The sequence below is a fragment of the Sceloporus undulatus genome, chromosome 6 (genome assembly GCF_019175285.1).
Source record: "Sceloporus undulatus isolate JIND9_A2432 ecotype Alabama chromosome 6, SceUnd_v1.1, whole genome shotgun sequence".
Lineage (NCBI taxonomy): Eukaryota > Metazoa > Chordata > Lepidosauria > Squamata > Phrynosomatidae > Sceloporus > Sceloporus undulatus.
Genome location: NC_056527.1, coordinates 165,575,057 through 165,590,091, shown reverse-complemented (window position 1 = coordinate 165,590,091; position 15,035 = coordinate 165,575,057). Strand labels below are relative to the sequence as shown.

At 41.8% G+C, this 15,035-nt stretch overlaps 1 protein-coding gene across 1 annotated transcript in view; it reads right to left on the bottom strand.

Annotated features, from left to right (window-relative positions):
- The window catches only part of IGF1R (insulin like growth factor 1 receptor), a 146,120-nt gene that overhangs the window by 38,160 nt on the left and 92,925 nt on the right, over positions 1-15,035 (bottom strand). The window contains exons 3-5 of the mRNA XM_042472262.1: positions 7,678-7,993; positions 5,291-5,436; positions 2,050-2,194 (exon numbers count right to left, since the gene is read on the bottom strand). Of these exons, the coding sequence (XP_042328196.1) occupies positions 2,050-2,194; positions 5,291-5,436; positions 7,678-7,993 (607 nt within the window). The remainder of the gene's footprint in view (positions 1-2,049; positions 2,195-5,290; positions 5,437-7,677; positions 7,994-15,035) is intronic.

Genomic DNA, 15,035 nt, shown 5'->3' with positions numbered 1-15,035 from the left:
ATCCAAAATGAAGTATTTTGCATTTCGGACTTTTGTAATATCTGTATTTGAATATACATACATAATGGGTATCTTGGAGATGGGACACAACATTCATTTATGTTTTATATACACTTTATACACATAACCAAATAATTTGGTGTGAAAGTAAGTTTGTACGCTTAACCATCAGAAAGCAAAGGCGTCACTATCTCAGCTACCCATGAAAAAAGTTTTGGCTTTTAGAATATTTTGGAATTCCCTTTAAGGGAGACTCAACCCATAGAAGTTGAGTCTTCTCTACCTCTATAAGGTAGAGGTGGAGAAGCCCCAGAAGTCCCAGCTACCATGGCCAATTTTTAGGGCCAATGGAAATTGTAGTCCCAAATATTTGGGGAGCCAAATGTGCCCTATCCCCACTGTTAGAAAAAACTGGCATTCAGCACTGGTGACAAATGCAACCATTATGTTTTGGTTGATCTCCCCACTGTTGTGGCAGACACCCCAATTCCCACCCACATCACTGTCCTCTCAAATCATAAGCAATGCAACTGGAGACTGGCACTTGCCCTATTCAAGGCCAGTTCCACAATCTTCCATTGGTGGTGGAAAGAGACCACCATCGTATTGGTGATGCCCTCAACATGAACAATCCAGGGCAACACGCCCATTGAAAGAGACAGTGGGGCTTTTCAAGGGTGGAAAGGAGCGAGGGCCCTTCTTCTGACTGCTTCTTCCATCACCAAGTGGAATTTTAAGAATGTAAAGCTGACCAAAGTGAGAGGCCTGAGAAAAAGGGGAGGTTTGGGAAGAAACCCTCATGCGGTAACATAATCCTTTCAGTCCAGATAAATCAGACACATACAAGTAGTGCCTTTTTCCCATGACCTTGCTAACACCTTGTTCAAACAGCTTCCCCAAATTCTTGTTTATTAACTGCTGTCACAGCGTATATCTGAAATGAATTGTTACACTGGGAGATGGAAGAGACAGAGGAGGAGGGAAAACAGCAATTTCCCAGACAAATCCCACTGCCAGAAAGGCAGCTGCAACCTGTATGGTTGTTCCTCATCCTCCTCTCACCACTAAGCAATATCTTTTTACGCATCTTGTGAAAAGGTGAAGTTATCCTTTGATTTGGAGACACCGCAAGGAATTTAACATTGGGCACCTGGGCATATAGGAGCATCCCAAAGAACACACTGAGCTGCAAAAATATTTTGCCTTTTCATACTTTTAAACACCTCATACACAGGCAAAACAGGATAAATGATACACATACAAGCCCAGAAAACAAAATGTAGGATGCTGTAGCAGTTACACAATTCAGCATCTTGAGTAACCTTAAAAACGACATCTACCAAGTTTCTAGTCCTCATGACTGCAGATCTCTCCAGAAATGCACAGGAACATTTCAAGAACCTAGCATAGCTAAATAAGATATTTAATAATGGGGAACAGGGCTGTGGAGAGGACTTCTATGAGAAGGGGCCATTGCTGAATCACATGTTCTATAACCCAACTCCAGATATGTCTGGTTCCATCTACTCAAGACCCTAAACAGCCCTTGCACATCAGGGCTGGCAGCAGTGGTCTAGATGCACAGACTGACATCTTCCAAGGTAGCTTCCTAAGTTCCTAGTGCAAACACCAAAACTAGATTGGTAATGAAAATAGGTTTTGAGGAATGCTGGCAAAAGATTGCCAGCCATCTTTCATTTAAATACAGTGCATCCTTGGTATCCGCTGGGCTTTGGTCCCAAGATCCCTCATGGATACCAAAATCCATGGATGTTCAAGTCCCATTAAATACAATCACATAATAAAATGGTGTCTCTTATATAAAATGACAAAATCAAGGTTTGCTTTTTGGAATTTATACTTTAAAAATATTTTCAGATTGTGTACGGTTGAATCTGTGGATAAAATATCCATGGATATGGACGTCTGACTGTACGCTCTGTTTTGAACATCATGTCTTATTTGAATTGGGTGCAAAACCAACAACCATGATTTTACCTTTACGCTGAAAGCTGCCGTATCAAGAAAACAAGGTGACAAAATCCTTACCCTTCCAGCTGATCTTCTCCATTAATGTATCGCAGATTCTTCAAGAAAGACAGAGACACCAGGGCATGTGAGTGACGGATCTTCACGTAGCCAGTCACGGTTTCTATCAGGCCCATGAAGTTCTCCAGTTCCGAGGCAATGTTATCTAAAAGAAGAATTGCAGGGAAATGCTCGCTTAAAGGTTATGTTTCGCATACAGCTAACTAACAAGCCTTTCCTAATTAAATGCAGCCCCCTTGCTCCGTAATCTAGCCTGCATGATTTATCTATGAAAACGAAGCAGATGGAATTCAAAACTAGATACGGCGACAATTTGCACTCTTCACTTTTCAGCTAGTCCGACCGGCTTCTCTGTACATGAATGCTCACTGCAAATGCCAGCCTTGAATTCTGAGCTTTCAACAGCCAATGTTTTGGCAAGAGTCTTGAATGCAGTTGTAAATCTATGCATAGAGGAAACCACAACTTCTATTATGCTCCCTGACAGATGCACACTTTACATGAACAGAAAATGTCTCAATGGCCGTAGGTGATGCAAATCATTCTGCATTGGCACAAGCAAATTTCAACAAAATGAATGGATTATAAGGATTTGCTCTGAGCCAATAACCATCTTGTCCAATCAGGTGCCTCTGACACCTCCGAAACAGAACATGGCAGCCAATTTCGCTAACCAATTATTCAGAGGTGCGCTAGTCCTGAACACAAAGGCTTTCTAATTATCATGTGAGAGAAAACTTCTTCAGGCAGTAAGACCAGAACTACAAAATTGACTTTGCTTCAGTAGCATTGATCCAAAAGAACAAAAATGAATCGACAGGTAATCAATACCTTTACTAGGGACACTATAATGTTACAACAGATGGACAAACTTTCAGGTTCTCCTTAACGCTTACTCAGACTAGAACTGTGAGTATCTGTGCGGGAATGTTTACAGCATGGGATTGAGTGGTGTGCAAGACTCCCCATAGCTCTTAATAAAATTCACCAAGGGAAAGGATGCAAGCGTCCCACAAGTTTTGCTAGAGTCCAACATGAAGAAAAAATAAATTATGTTATTTCTAGGGTTGTCAAATGAGTCAGGGCAAGAGGAATGGCTCTTCCTTCAACCAGTGCCTCCTCCTGCAACACATTCCAGCTTTTTAACCAAGTACCTTATCTTGGACATTTTGTTCCACCGGCTTCAGTTTATGATGGATGATGAGCTAACTTAAAAGATGACTAACAGCACTGGGCAAAACTTGACTTAGCAAAGGTGTGAAACACTGTTCAGAAGGGGGGAACAGAGGCACAAACACATGTAGAGATGGGTCAAACATGCTTCCCCAGACCAGCCCTTACACTCGAAGCCAAGAAATTTCAAGTATTCCATTTTGGGTCCTCCTCCCAACTTTCGTTTAGAAAGAGGTGAAGCATATATTTCATGGAGGACGAGGAGGAAGAGAAAAGAGTAACACTTTTTAAAGATTAGCGTCACTTGGATTCTTCCCAGGGGATGAATCACCCGGCTGACAAATCTTTAACTGAACACTCATTTTCTGTTAAGACACGTACTAGACAAGGCCGACACGGCAATGAGGAGCATAAGGCTGGGAGGTATGGCGCCAGTATTTAAAGAGGGCATCATGTATGCTGCAGGAAAAAACCTTTGCCAATGGGCAAATACTTTAATCCACAGACATGCCACCCAAGGTCTGTGCAGACAGAAGTGCCAACTGCAAATCACAGCCTTACCAAAAAACACCCCAGAAGAGTAACATGGGCCTCTTCTCGTCTCCTCCAAGATTTGCATTTGAAATCCTTATCTCAGGATCCACCTCTAAGGTTATACTGAGAATTCTTATCTGAGAAGAAGCTCTAATTGTTAAAGTGGAACAAAAGGCATGCTCTCGATAAATATCCAGCACATACTAATCTAGACAGACGAGATCCATCCAAAATTTAAATGCGAAAACCATGGAGACTAAATGTATTTGCATGCATCTGCTCTCCCAGCATCCTGTACCAATGTTGTTCCATTTCAACTGAAAAATACTTCTTGCTGGAGAAAGAAGGAGCAGCAGAGATAAAAGTGACAAACACAAGTGATGTCCCCAAATTTCTCTGCCTCTCATTTAAACAATCAGCCTGATTTTCTGAGGCAAACAGGCCCCACAAAAGCAGTATACAGTTTGATCAAATCGGAAGCTACACATTCTGAAACCATTATCATAAAAACAAATGAAAATGTAAAGCACATAAACTCCAGCAGCAGAAATTAAAAGCAGGATGGGGAAAAAGTTTATAAAGCTCTGTTTCAAAGGCAGTTAAAGAGGGGACCAAATACATTAAGCAAAAGATCAGACCACTGTTGGGGGGGAAATCCTGGTCTCTTGCACTGAACAGTCCAAATGACCTTGATGGACCTTGGAGCAGGACATAGGGTCCCATGTCCATTCCCACAGGTTCAGATTGCCCTTCAAAAAAAGGATTTCGAAGGCAGGCCCCTGAGCTTAAAATTGGGCCCAGAGATATGCCTTCAACCTGTGAAGCTGGGACACAATAGGTGTCATATGCTCCATCACTTGGCAGCCATAAACCATCATGAACCATCCCCAAAAGGCAAACCACCACCACCACCTTGTATGCATTATGATAATCCTGATGTAACCAAGATACGAGTGATTTAGGATTTAAAATAGGACTACAGGCAGAAAAAGGGTTCCCTTAAACAAGCAAATAGGTTTGAGGCTCCCAGAACAATTTACGCTGGAAACATGGAAAACAAATAGTCCTGGCCAATGGTTAAAATAGGCCAAAGAAGAACGGAATAAATAGGAAATAAAATAACCAAGTAGGAGTGTCTTGTTTTCTTTATCTAAAGGAGGCCAGTGGAAAGCTTCTGACATTTTAAAAAATATCTGTTCAAGAGGCAAGAAGTGATGGGATGCAGACAAAAATGGCAGGTCGTGTCAAAGGGATAGTAACTCACCTGCAATTTACCTACGATGAAGCAAGGCAGAGTGCATTTTGTTTATATGGCTATGCGACCGGGTATCCAAAAACATTGTAATTTGCAAAATGGTCCATATTCATACATATGTGCTCATAGATTTGCAAGATACCCATAGTGGAGTAGGCATCTCCCAAGGAAGTAGATTGATACCGAATGGACACAGAAAAGCAAGCAGTTTTTGCTTAAGTCCGCAAGGTGACCCAACAGAGTCAGCAACTCATTCAACCCCTCCTTTCATGTACTTACTGCCACGACGGATATTGATAAGCAGGTTCCCTTTGATTTCTGTGCACCCCTTTAAGGACTGTGCCGATGTGACGGAGTCAATGGTCACCGTCTTCTCTTCCGCACACACTTTGGGGCAAGGGCCTTCACAAGGGCTGCAGAACATGCTGCCAAGACGAAAAAGAGACTAAAAGGTGAGGGGGGGGGAATGCTTTCTCTGATGTTGTGTTTCAAAACAGAAGTTTGCCTAGAGGCTAAACTAAACAGACATGTAAAACAGACATTAAATACAACACATAAATACTATAATTACATACCAATCTGAGCATGAGCTCATCTGATTTTAGAAGCTGAGCAAGGCTCAACTTGGTTTGTACTTGGATGGGAGACCACCTTTTTATTAAGTGATCTTTAACAAATATGTAACTTTTACAACTACTTGATTCTTGGCTTTGGCCGTATGCTTTTGTGCAAAGACCAAGGTGATGTTTGTAATATATTACATACATATAGTAATGGCTGATTACTAATTACAATAACTTTTAAAGTGACTGAGTGATTCACCATCGGGTTTAGAAAGGAATGGTGTTGGATTTCATGAAAGTAGACTAGTTGTGCCTCTTGATTCCTATTGTGAGATCTCACCACAAGAAATTAAATTTGTGAGGCTTACAATGTTTTGGAGGGGAAAAACTGAGCGCAAAACAATGAACACGTTTTAAAAATACAAGTGGTCCAAATTCTGAGAACTTTAAAAACATGCCCAAAACAAGCTTTGGCAAACTGGGGGCAAAGCAGAAAGTAGGTGGCACTGCCATAAATAAATGTGGACATCAGGAAAAATGCATAAATAAATCTGCATAAATTTGCAAAAATTATCAACTCAAAATCTCACAACATAGGAAGCCAGCCCAGGAGGCATGCAAGGGAATGCTACAATACCGAGACTGAGTAATTTTTCACATGCCTTGTCAACACTACCTACCCATTTTTCCTGATTAAGGCAGAGACTCAGATAAGATAAGCACGCTATAGTTTTTATGAGTGCTTTTAATCATCTGAAAACACAAGTGGTCAGATAGCGGCAAGGAAAAACATTTCCCAGTAAACACTGGGTTACTACCTAGGGGCAGAGATCATTGCTGCACACCTGTATGCAAACTAGAAAATCCTAGGGGAAAGGGAAGGTCTATTTGGACAACTTGCACAAAAGCTAATAAAACCAGGTGTCCTCAGAAAGTCAAGCCAATGCCCAAAGAAAAGCAAGCAGTCCTGTGTTTTAAAGCAAAACTAAATAAAATCAAAGCTGAGATGAGAATACCATAATTGTCTTTACCCTATTACATTGTACTGAGGATGGAGCAAGTTTGTTTGCTGCTGCTCCAAAGACTAAGACACAGAGCAATGGATCCAAACTATAGCAAAAGAGAGTCCAACTCAACATTAGGAAGGGTTTCCTGACAGTATGAGCTGTTTGACAGTGGAACACAGTGGTTTGGAGTGTGGTGGAGTCTCCTTCTTTGGAGACTTTTAAATAAAGGCTGTATGGGATGCTTTGGTTGTGAGTTCCTTCATGGCAGAAGGTTGGATTAGATGGTCCTTGGGGGTCTCTTCAGACTCTATGATCCTATGATCCTGCATCCAAATAAGTGAGTTCTGGTAGAACTGGGAAACATTACTGATTGGGAAACCCTGGGATTATAATCCAAAAAAAAGGTAAATTTCCAGTTCCAGTTATGGCCCATAAAAGCTGCTGGGACAAATAACTGAATCTCTCACATTTTCACTACAATAGGCCCAACCCTTCAGCATCTGTCACTAAAGTCCTTTGGCCAAAGGTTTAAATGGAACACTTCAGGAAACACAAAAACGCAGTAAGGCCAAAAAAGGTTCACTCACCCTGTTATTCAGTGACCACAATATGCAGTAAACAATCTATAGGAACCAGCAGGTGAGCACAAAGTGCTACATGCAAAAAAATATTCCCAGGTTGTTCAGGTCTAGCCTGTACCTTGGGAGGATTTCATGATTAAATGTTCCCTTAATATGAGAATATTTTCTGCATGTACATATTAGGCAGAAGAATTCAAGCCTGGCTTTTCCCTGTACATTTTAGTTTTCTGTGTACACAGATTTTAATATACAGTGTATGTAATTATCCTCCTCACTATTTCCACCAATTAGGATTTTCCATGAGTTTAAATCCAATTTGAAGCTAAGCAGGTGTAGACTTGATTAAGGATGGAAAACAAATGTAAGATCCATACGAGAAGACAATATGTGCAATGCCTTTTGCAAACCGAATAAAACAAACCAGCAACATGGTACTTTGGAGCATCTTCAAATGGTTACATTCAGAATGTAAAGCCATTCTCCATTCAAAAGAACGCATCCAGAATATCTATTACCTTTGGGTATCATTGCGTATAAATCCAGGAGGGCAGTCCTGCACACACTCATCCTCGTGAATCACAAAACTCTCGTATTCAGGTACGTCGGCGGAAAGCAGTATTCGGGAGCAGTTCTCCTTTGTAATGCAACGCCAGCCTTCAAACTTGTAGGTGTTGGGAGGGCAAGTGGGGACACAAGCGCCATCGTGGTAGTAGTTGCGGCAAGCCACACATGCGGTGTTGTTGTTCGGTGCTGTGCAGCTTCCCAAGCATTCTGGGTGGCAGCACTCGTTGTCGTCTGTGCAAGCGTATTTGCCGCAAGAGCTGGGACACACTGGAAAAGAGACAAGAGGGAGAAACAAGTATGAGACTGCATTGTAAATGACAGGAAAAACAAACACAGTGTTGTGGCACACACTCGTCTTTGTTTATATTATGTTTTATCAATATTTATTTATTTGCATTCTGCTCTTTCACCCCCAGAATGTTCACTATGGCTTTCAAAACTGTGAGGCACAAGTAAAAACAACAACAAAAAACACAACAACATCCAAATACATTAAGTAAGAATTTTAAACCAAAGCTCAGCATTCTGTAGCTAGAAAAACAAGCAAGACAGTGAAATGGAATGCTCCAATTGAGAAGCACCAGGTAAAAGTATGGCCACTGCATTTTGGATCCATTTACAGAGCTGTTTAAAAACAGGACCGTATAACCACAACACAAACAATTGTGGATAAACTGAACCACAGAAGTCTAGTTTCACATCCTCAAAGGACTGCTGCATGAAACACTTTGCATGGATCTACTCATCGCAAGGAAGAGAGGACTTAATCAACACAGAACTCAAGCATATATACTGTTTGCATAAAATTCTGACATACCGCGATATAGTTTAACTCAAAATATTTACAAGAGGCATCCCTTTGTAGAAGAACTGTGGTTGTCTAAGTCAAGAAGTAATTAAAGCACCATTTTGTGATCCTCTCTCTTTCACCAAAGAAGCTGGAATTGGTCTATCAGCTACTGTTTTAGGCCCAGAAACTGGGCAACCAATCCTTAGCAAATGCATCTGCATGGCATAGTTACATCAGTTAGGTACCAGTTTAACCAAGCAAGAATTTAGAATTGTCCATTACAAAATTCTAGCAAATTCCCCTGAATTGCAGGTGGCTAAGAATGTGGGAGGCACAGTAGGCTCTCCATATCCATGGTTTCGACCATCCATGCCTTGAAAATATTCCAAAAAGATATCAGTTCCAAAAAGCAAGCCTTGACTTTGCTATTTTATATAAGGGACACCATTTTGCGATGCCATTGTATTTAATGGGACTTGAGCATCCATGGATTTTGGTATCCACAGATGGTCAGGAACTGATACCAAGGGCCTGCTGTATAGGGTTGGAGAGCTACACTAGAGGATTCTAGCAAAGAGTTCTAAGTACCTCATTAAACTATGAATTCCAGGATTCCTTAGAATGGAGCCATGTTCGCCAAAGTGGTCTCAAACTACACAGTGTGCTTTGTGTCATGGGAAATCATCCTAGTAAATAACAAAGCTGTAAGATGATACCACACTATTTGCTGAAGCAAGAAAAGGGAAAAAAATACACACTTTTCTCTATTTCAGTGCTAAGCAAAAAAGTGGCTTCGCCAACGGTCACAAATTTATTGCTAGTCCTTGGCATACTAAGAATAAGTTTGTGCCTATTGGCTACAATAATTTTTTGCTTTCCTAGAAAGCCAGAGACTGGCAGCCAATGATTCAGGGACCACTATTTTGAGTTGTTGTTTTGCGCCTCCAAGTCGTTTCCAACTTATGGCAACCCTAAGGCAAATCTATCATGGGGGTTTCTTGAAAAGAGTTGTTCAGAGGAGGTTTGCCATTGCCTTCCCCTGAGGCTGAGAGACTGTGACTTGCCCAAGGCTACCCAGTGGGTTTTATGGCAGGGTAGGAATCAAACCCTGGTCTCCAAAGTCATAACTAGTACCATACTAGAGAAAAAGTATGCATTTTTGCCTTCCCTTGCTTCAGCAAATGATGTGAAGTAACTGCCATTCCCTCATCTCAGAGAGCCTGAAAAGCAGGGATGTGGAGCTGGTATGCAAACCTTTGGTTCCAACTTCTCTATTTTTCCACTGTCCTACTCTGGCTGCTTCCTAAATGGCAAATGTCTATTAATTAGTAATAATAAAATTTACTGGTAGCATAAGGCCTGATGATTCACTGCCACATGAATCATCCGTCTCCTTAGGATTGACAGAAAAGGAAATGTTATTTATTTGATTAGAATTTCTGAAGAAGCAAACTTTCCTAAATCCCTATGAAATAAATATGCAAAACACAAAGTAGGCATTCAATATTGTATGCTTTTATTTGGGAGCCGGAGTCGGTACATTGCCACCAACTCTGCCTCCACCCAAAAACTGCTTCCGACTCCATGACTCCAAACCCTGCTGAGAAGCCCTGCTCAAGAGAGAAGCTTCTCAACTCCTTTTCGGAGGGAGGCCCGTGCCTCACTTTGTTGGATTGCCTTACAGTTTTTAGACAAAATCCCTTGTTCTTATCGCTTCCAAAACGCCATGACTTCAGCAAAGGCTGAAAAGGAACAATCAGGTGAATAAACAGTCAGTCGGAGAGCATGAAAAATGGAGCCAGCAGGGTAAGACTTCTGGCAAGCAAAGGCCACAGCCTCCGCCAAGGATGGCATCATGCCAGCTCCACGTGGGCAGGCACCAAGTTGCCAAGCGTGGGATCCTTCCTTCTTTTCCCCCTTAAAAAGATCCTCCTCTTTCTTGTAAAATGATATTCAAGTCTTCCTCTCCTCTTCCAATCCAACCCCTCCTCCTCCTCCTCAACCGTGAAACAAAGGAAAGCATTAATATCTATCCACACAAGTGTTTTGAGCAAAAACTTTAGGTCCAAAAAAAGGAACCCAGAAAAATACATCTGAGCTGCGCACATAACCTTGACTGATTTCATTTATGAATTTGGAAATAGTAATTTCTGTAATTCCTGGGAGAGGCTAGTTTTTACAAGGCTTTCACAGCTTTTTGCACACATACAGAAACTACACTTTCAAGCATGAAATATTTATTCAGTGAACAGGTTGAGTTTCCCTTATCTAAAATGCTTGGGACAAGAAGTGTTTCTGATTTTGGAATATTTGCATCTACGTAATGAGATATCTTGGAGATGGGACCCATACACCTTATACCTGATGGTAAGTCTATACAAAATGTGTCTAATAATTCTGTGCATGAAACAAAATTTGTATATATTGAACCATCAGAAAGTCACAATCTTAGCTACCCATGCAGACAATTTTGGATTTTGGAGCATTTTGGATTTGAGGATGAGGGAGACCCATCTTTTTCTGAATTCTTACTGTAGGAAGGCTTAGCAATTCGCATAACTTGGTGGAAAGGTAGGGCAACATCATGGGGATGGGACCCAAGTCTAAACATGAAATACTGTAAGTAGGATATTGTAGCTAAAAGAGACCAAGAAAAATTCCATGAGACACAAAATAAAAATATCCTCATATTATGCAGGATAACATATTTCCAAGGCATATCTGAATTCACAATCCCATGGTTAAAGAGAGGAGGGATGGGAAAGCACCTAACTAGACCACTACATTACAGAGGAACAAAAATATCCCTGCCATTTACAGGGCAGGCAAACAGCAACAACAAAATAGTTTTCTACCCTCTATCTAAAGTAACCTGTCAATGAGCCTTCATTGCTGTAAGGCTGGTCACTAAGTGAAAGCAGCCGTCTGCGAAGTATCAACACTAGGCAAACATACCGGGACACCATAGTGATATCAAGTAAACATTCATGCTCTGTCAGCTTTGCCAACATTGTCCTCTGGGAAAAGGCAGTGGGATGCACTGGTTCTATTAGTCGGCCCCAAACTAGTATCATCTTCCAGACCAGTGGTTCTCAGGCTCTCTGGTTTGGGCACCAGCAATTTCTGCCAGGATCCGCCACTAAATTTAGGCCAACTGAGTACAATTGTGTCTTTCTTTCTTAGAAACTTGCCAATGGCTCAGAGACCAGCAGTGGTCCAGGGGTCACCACTTTGTGTAGCACAGCTCCAGATTGTGTAATGGCATGCAGCATTGTGGAAGATGCAGTCCAACAGAAATGCAGTACACCAGTTGAGGAAGGATGGGTTACACTGTTCAACCAGGCAAAGTTCAAGTCTAGCCATGAGGAAACCTTTACCTCCTTGGAGAGAAGTAGAGCATGAATGGAGCTAAAGAGTGGTATAGTGGTGGTTTGAGTGTTGGACTCCAGGATTCAAACCCATCCATGGAAACACACTGGGAAACTTTGGGAAAGTCACATTCCCAGCCCAAGAGGAAGGCAAAAGCAAACCTCCTCTTCCCAAGAATGTCCCATGATAGGGTCACCAAAAGTCAAAATTTTGGCACAAGGCAACAGATAAATAAATGAAATAAGCAGGAATCAACTTGAATTCCAATTGTTTCACAAGACAGATAAATCATTGGTGAGGACAACTTGCTGGTGTTATAGGAGGAAAGACATGTAAGATGGAAAGAAGCTGGTGATAATGCTGGCTATTTTCCATGACCTTTGTTACCAGTAGCCTTCAACTACCTCCTAACCACCATTTTCATATTTAAGCACAGGAGACACACATAGAGGCTGTGTTTTCATTTTTCATCCTCATGGAAGGACCTTGGGCTGGACGCATTTGCTGACGTACATGCAAAACACACACACAGGGACATCATCTTGAAGCAGACATAATTCCTGCCCTTCTCATCCTATAGGCATCCGAAGCTTCTTGCAAGTAGCTTTAGGGTAAGAGTCGATAGCTTTGGTCCACTAGTATCTCACAATACTGCAAGGTAGATGTCTTAGAAGCCACCTTTTGAAACTCATGTCTGCTTGGTCCAAAACCAATCCCTGTGTCCTACATTAGATCTCTAAGTACAGGGTTAAGAGGCGGCAGGATGAAACACCGGTACATCTATCACACACGTCCTTCTTTTCTGATGATTCCCAGCCAGAACTGAAATGTAAATCAAGCTTGTAAAATTATACATATTCATTTAAGTGCAAGTGGTAACGTGTCTGTTCTCGGAGCAAAGCAATAGCTTTTTATTCTTAAGAAGTTATCCGAGACCATCTCCCAAGGTCTAAAAGCAACTAGTGTCTCGTGTGTCCCACAACTATCCAACAAAAGTAATAAATCTTGTTTACTGGATCATCATCATCCAGGGATGGAGGGAGGGAAGAAGAGAAGGAGCAGGGAAATCAATGCTCCTGAAAGGAGGAATCCACAGGAAGGAAGGTGTCATAACAGCCAGCGTCAAAATGCTAAATGCTTGCCTTTTCTTCCTGATAAATAAACTACAAATATCAGTTCTCTAGAAGAAAAGAAAATATCACCTGCTAGGACCTTATTAATTTGTTTTTTAAACCCTCCCTGCCATTCCCTGGTGCTAAGAATCACAAGCAATTAGCGCCCGTTGCTTTGAGCGCCACAGTTTGTGTACAACTGTCCACACTTGCAAAACACCGGGGAAAAGATTTCTGGCAAACTCAAAAGAGGGCACAGCGGCAAACCAAGGTCACGTTGTCTGCAGAGTGAGAATTATATTTGACCCAAATTCATTTTGCCAACTGCTGTATGTTCATTCCCTTGTTTACTCTTTACCGGAGCCACTCTTATCCAATGGATATTTCCAAGCCGCTCGGAGGATCTTCCAGAAATTCTTGCTCCTCCTTTCCATAGTTGTTGTTGTTTGTTTTAATTCATGTCCGACTTATGGTGGACCCAAGGTGAACCTGTGACAGGGTTTTCTGGGGCTGAGAGTGTGTGACTCACCTAAGGTCACTCAGTGAGTTTCTGAGGCCAAGTGGGCAACCAAACCCTGGTCTCCAGAGTCACAGTCCAATGCTCAAACCACTACATAATGCCTCTCTCCCTCTTTCTAGACATTCAGAGGCTGCATTAAGAAACAGCAGCCAATGTTTTAGTTTGTTGACCAAAGCACCTGAGGACAATCGGCTGGCATTTTAGGGAGGGGATGAAAGAGGTAATTCCAGAAAGTCTTATTGGTATGTGTTGTTGCTGTTATATTTGTGCATGTGTCGTTTCTCCTGGACAGTGTAAGAGGGTTATACTGTATGCCAGTTTTCCTTCATTCACACTATGGCAATAAACAACTCTTTTGGGAACGTTCTGCAGTGGCAGCCTTTTCGTTTTACTCTTTTAACAAAAAATGTTTGTGAAGACCATTTGCAAATTTCCTCTATTGTTTGTTTGCTTGGGGAGGTCTCTGTCTACTTGCTGTCATGGTCAACCTCCAATTCAAATAATCCCACGTGGCAACTCACTACTATGCGGAGAGCCAACCGCCTTTTGTCAGCTCCAACATTACAGCGCGCCAAGGATTACGGCCAAAACTGCTTCACAGCAGATTCCTCTAACTCTCCTCCAGCCTTTAGGCAACATTTCCCCACCCTGCTAGAACCCTTCATGGGAAACGTTTAGGGAGCAATCACTTGGGAAATTGCTCTTTTTCAGGATCCTAAAACTCACTCCTACCATAAATGGGGTTTTCCCCTTGATTTACACAGTGATCCTGTCTTATGAGACATAGCAAAGGAAACTGGAGGCATTAAGGATGGTTGAGATGAACCAGCTGAAACTGAAAACATTATTATGCAAGGGGCAGGATGTTTAAACTTACTGAAAGCTTTGTATATGGTTCATCCAAATATGCACATGATATTAGGTAAGTTTTGGGGGTGTTTAGATCTCTTGATCTTGCAAGATGTTGCAAAAAAAAAACCAGGGATGTGGAGCAGAATGACCACATGGAAGTTTGCACAGCCTTAGTCAAAATAGCATTGACATTTCTATACCGCTTCATGGCGAATTCAGCACTCTCTATGAAGTTTACAATCTGTAAGCCAATTGCCCCCAACAAACAGGGTACTTATTTGAACAACCTATGAAAGGAGGGAAAGCTGAGTCAAACTGGAGCCCTAATGCACAATGCTGTGGCTGCAGTACCAGCATTTAACCATTGCGCCACTAGGTGAAGTGGTGCAAGAAGCCTAGACCTAAACAGACTAGGCTCAGTGATTCTCAAACTATGGCCTTCCAGGTGTTTTGGACTTCAGCTTCCAGAATCCCAGACCACAATCCCAGAGCATATCTAGAGAAGGGTGACCAAAAAGCCTGACTGCTTATTCGGGAATTCTTCTTACCACACTGTCTGGCTAGAATAAGGTTCATATTTTTATTTTTCCTTCATTTAAAGAAGTTCACAAACTTGAAAGTGTGTGTGAGAGAGGGGGGGGAAGTGAGCAAGATGATGATGATGGT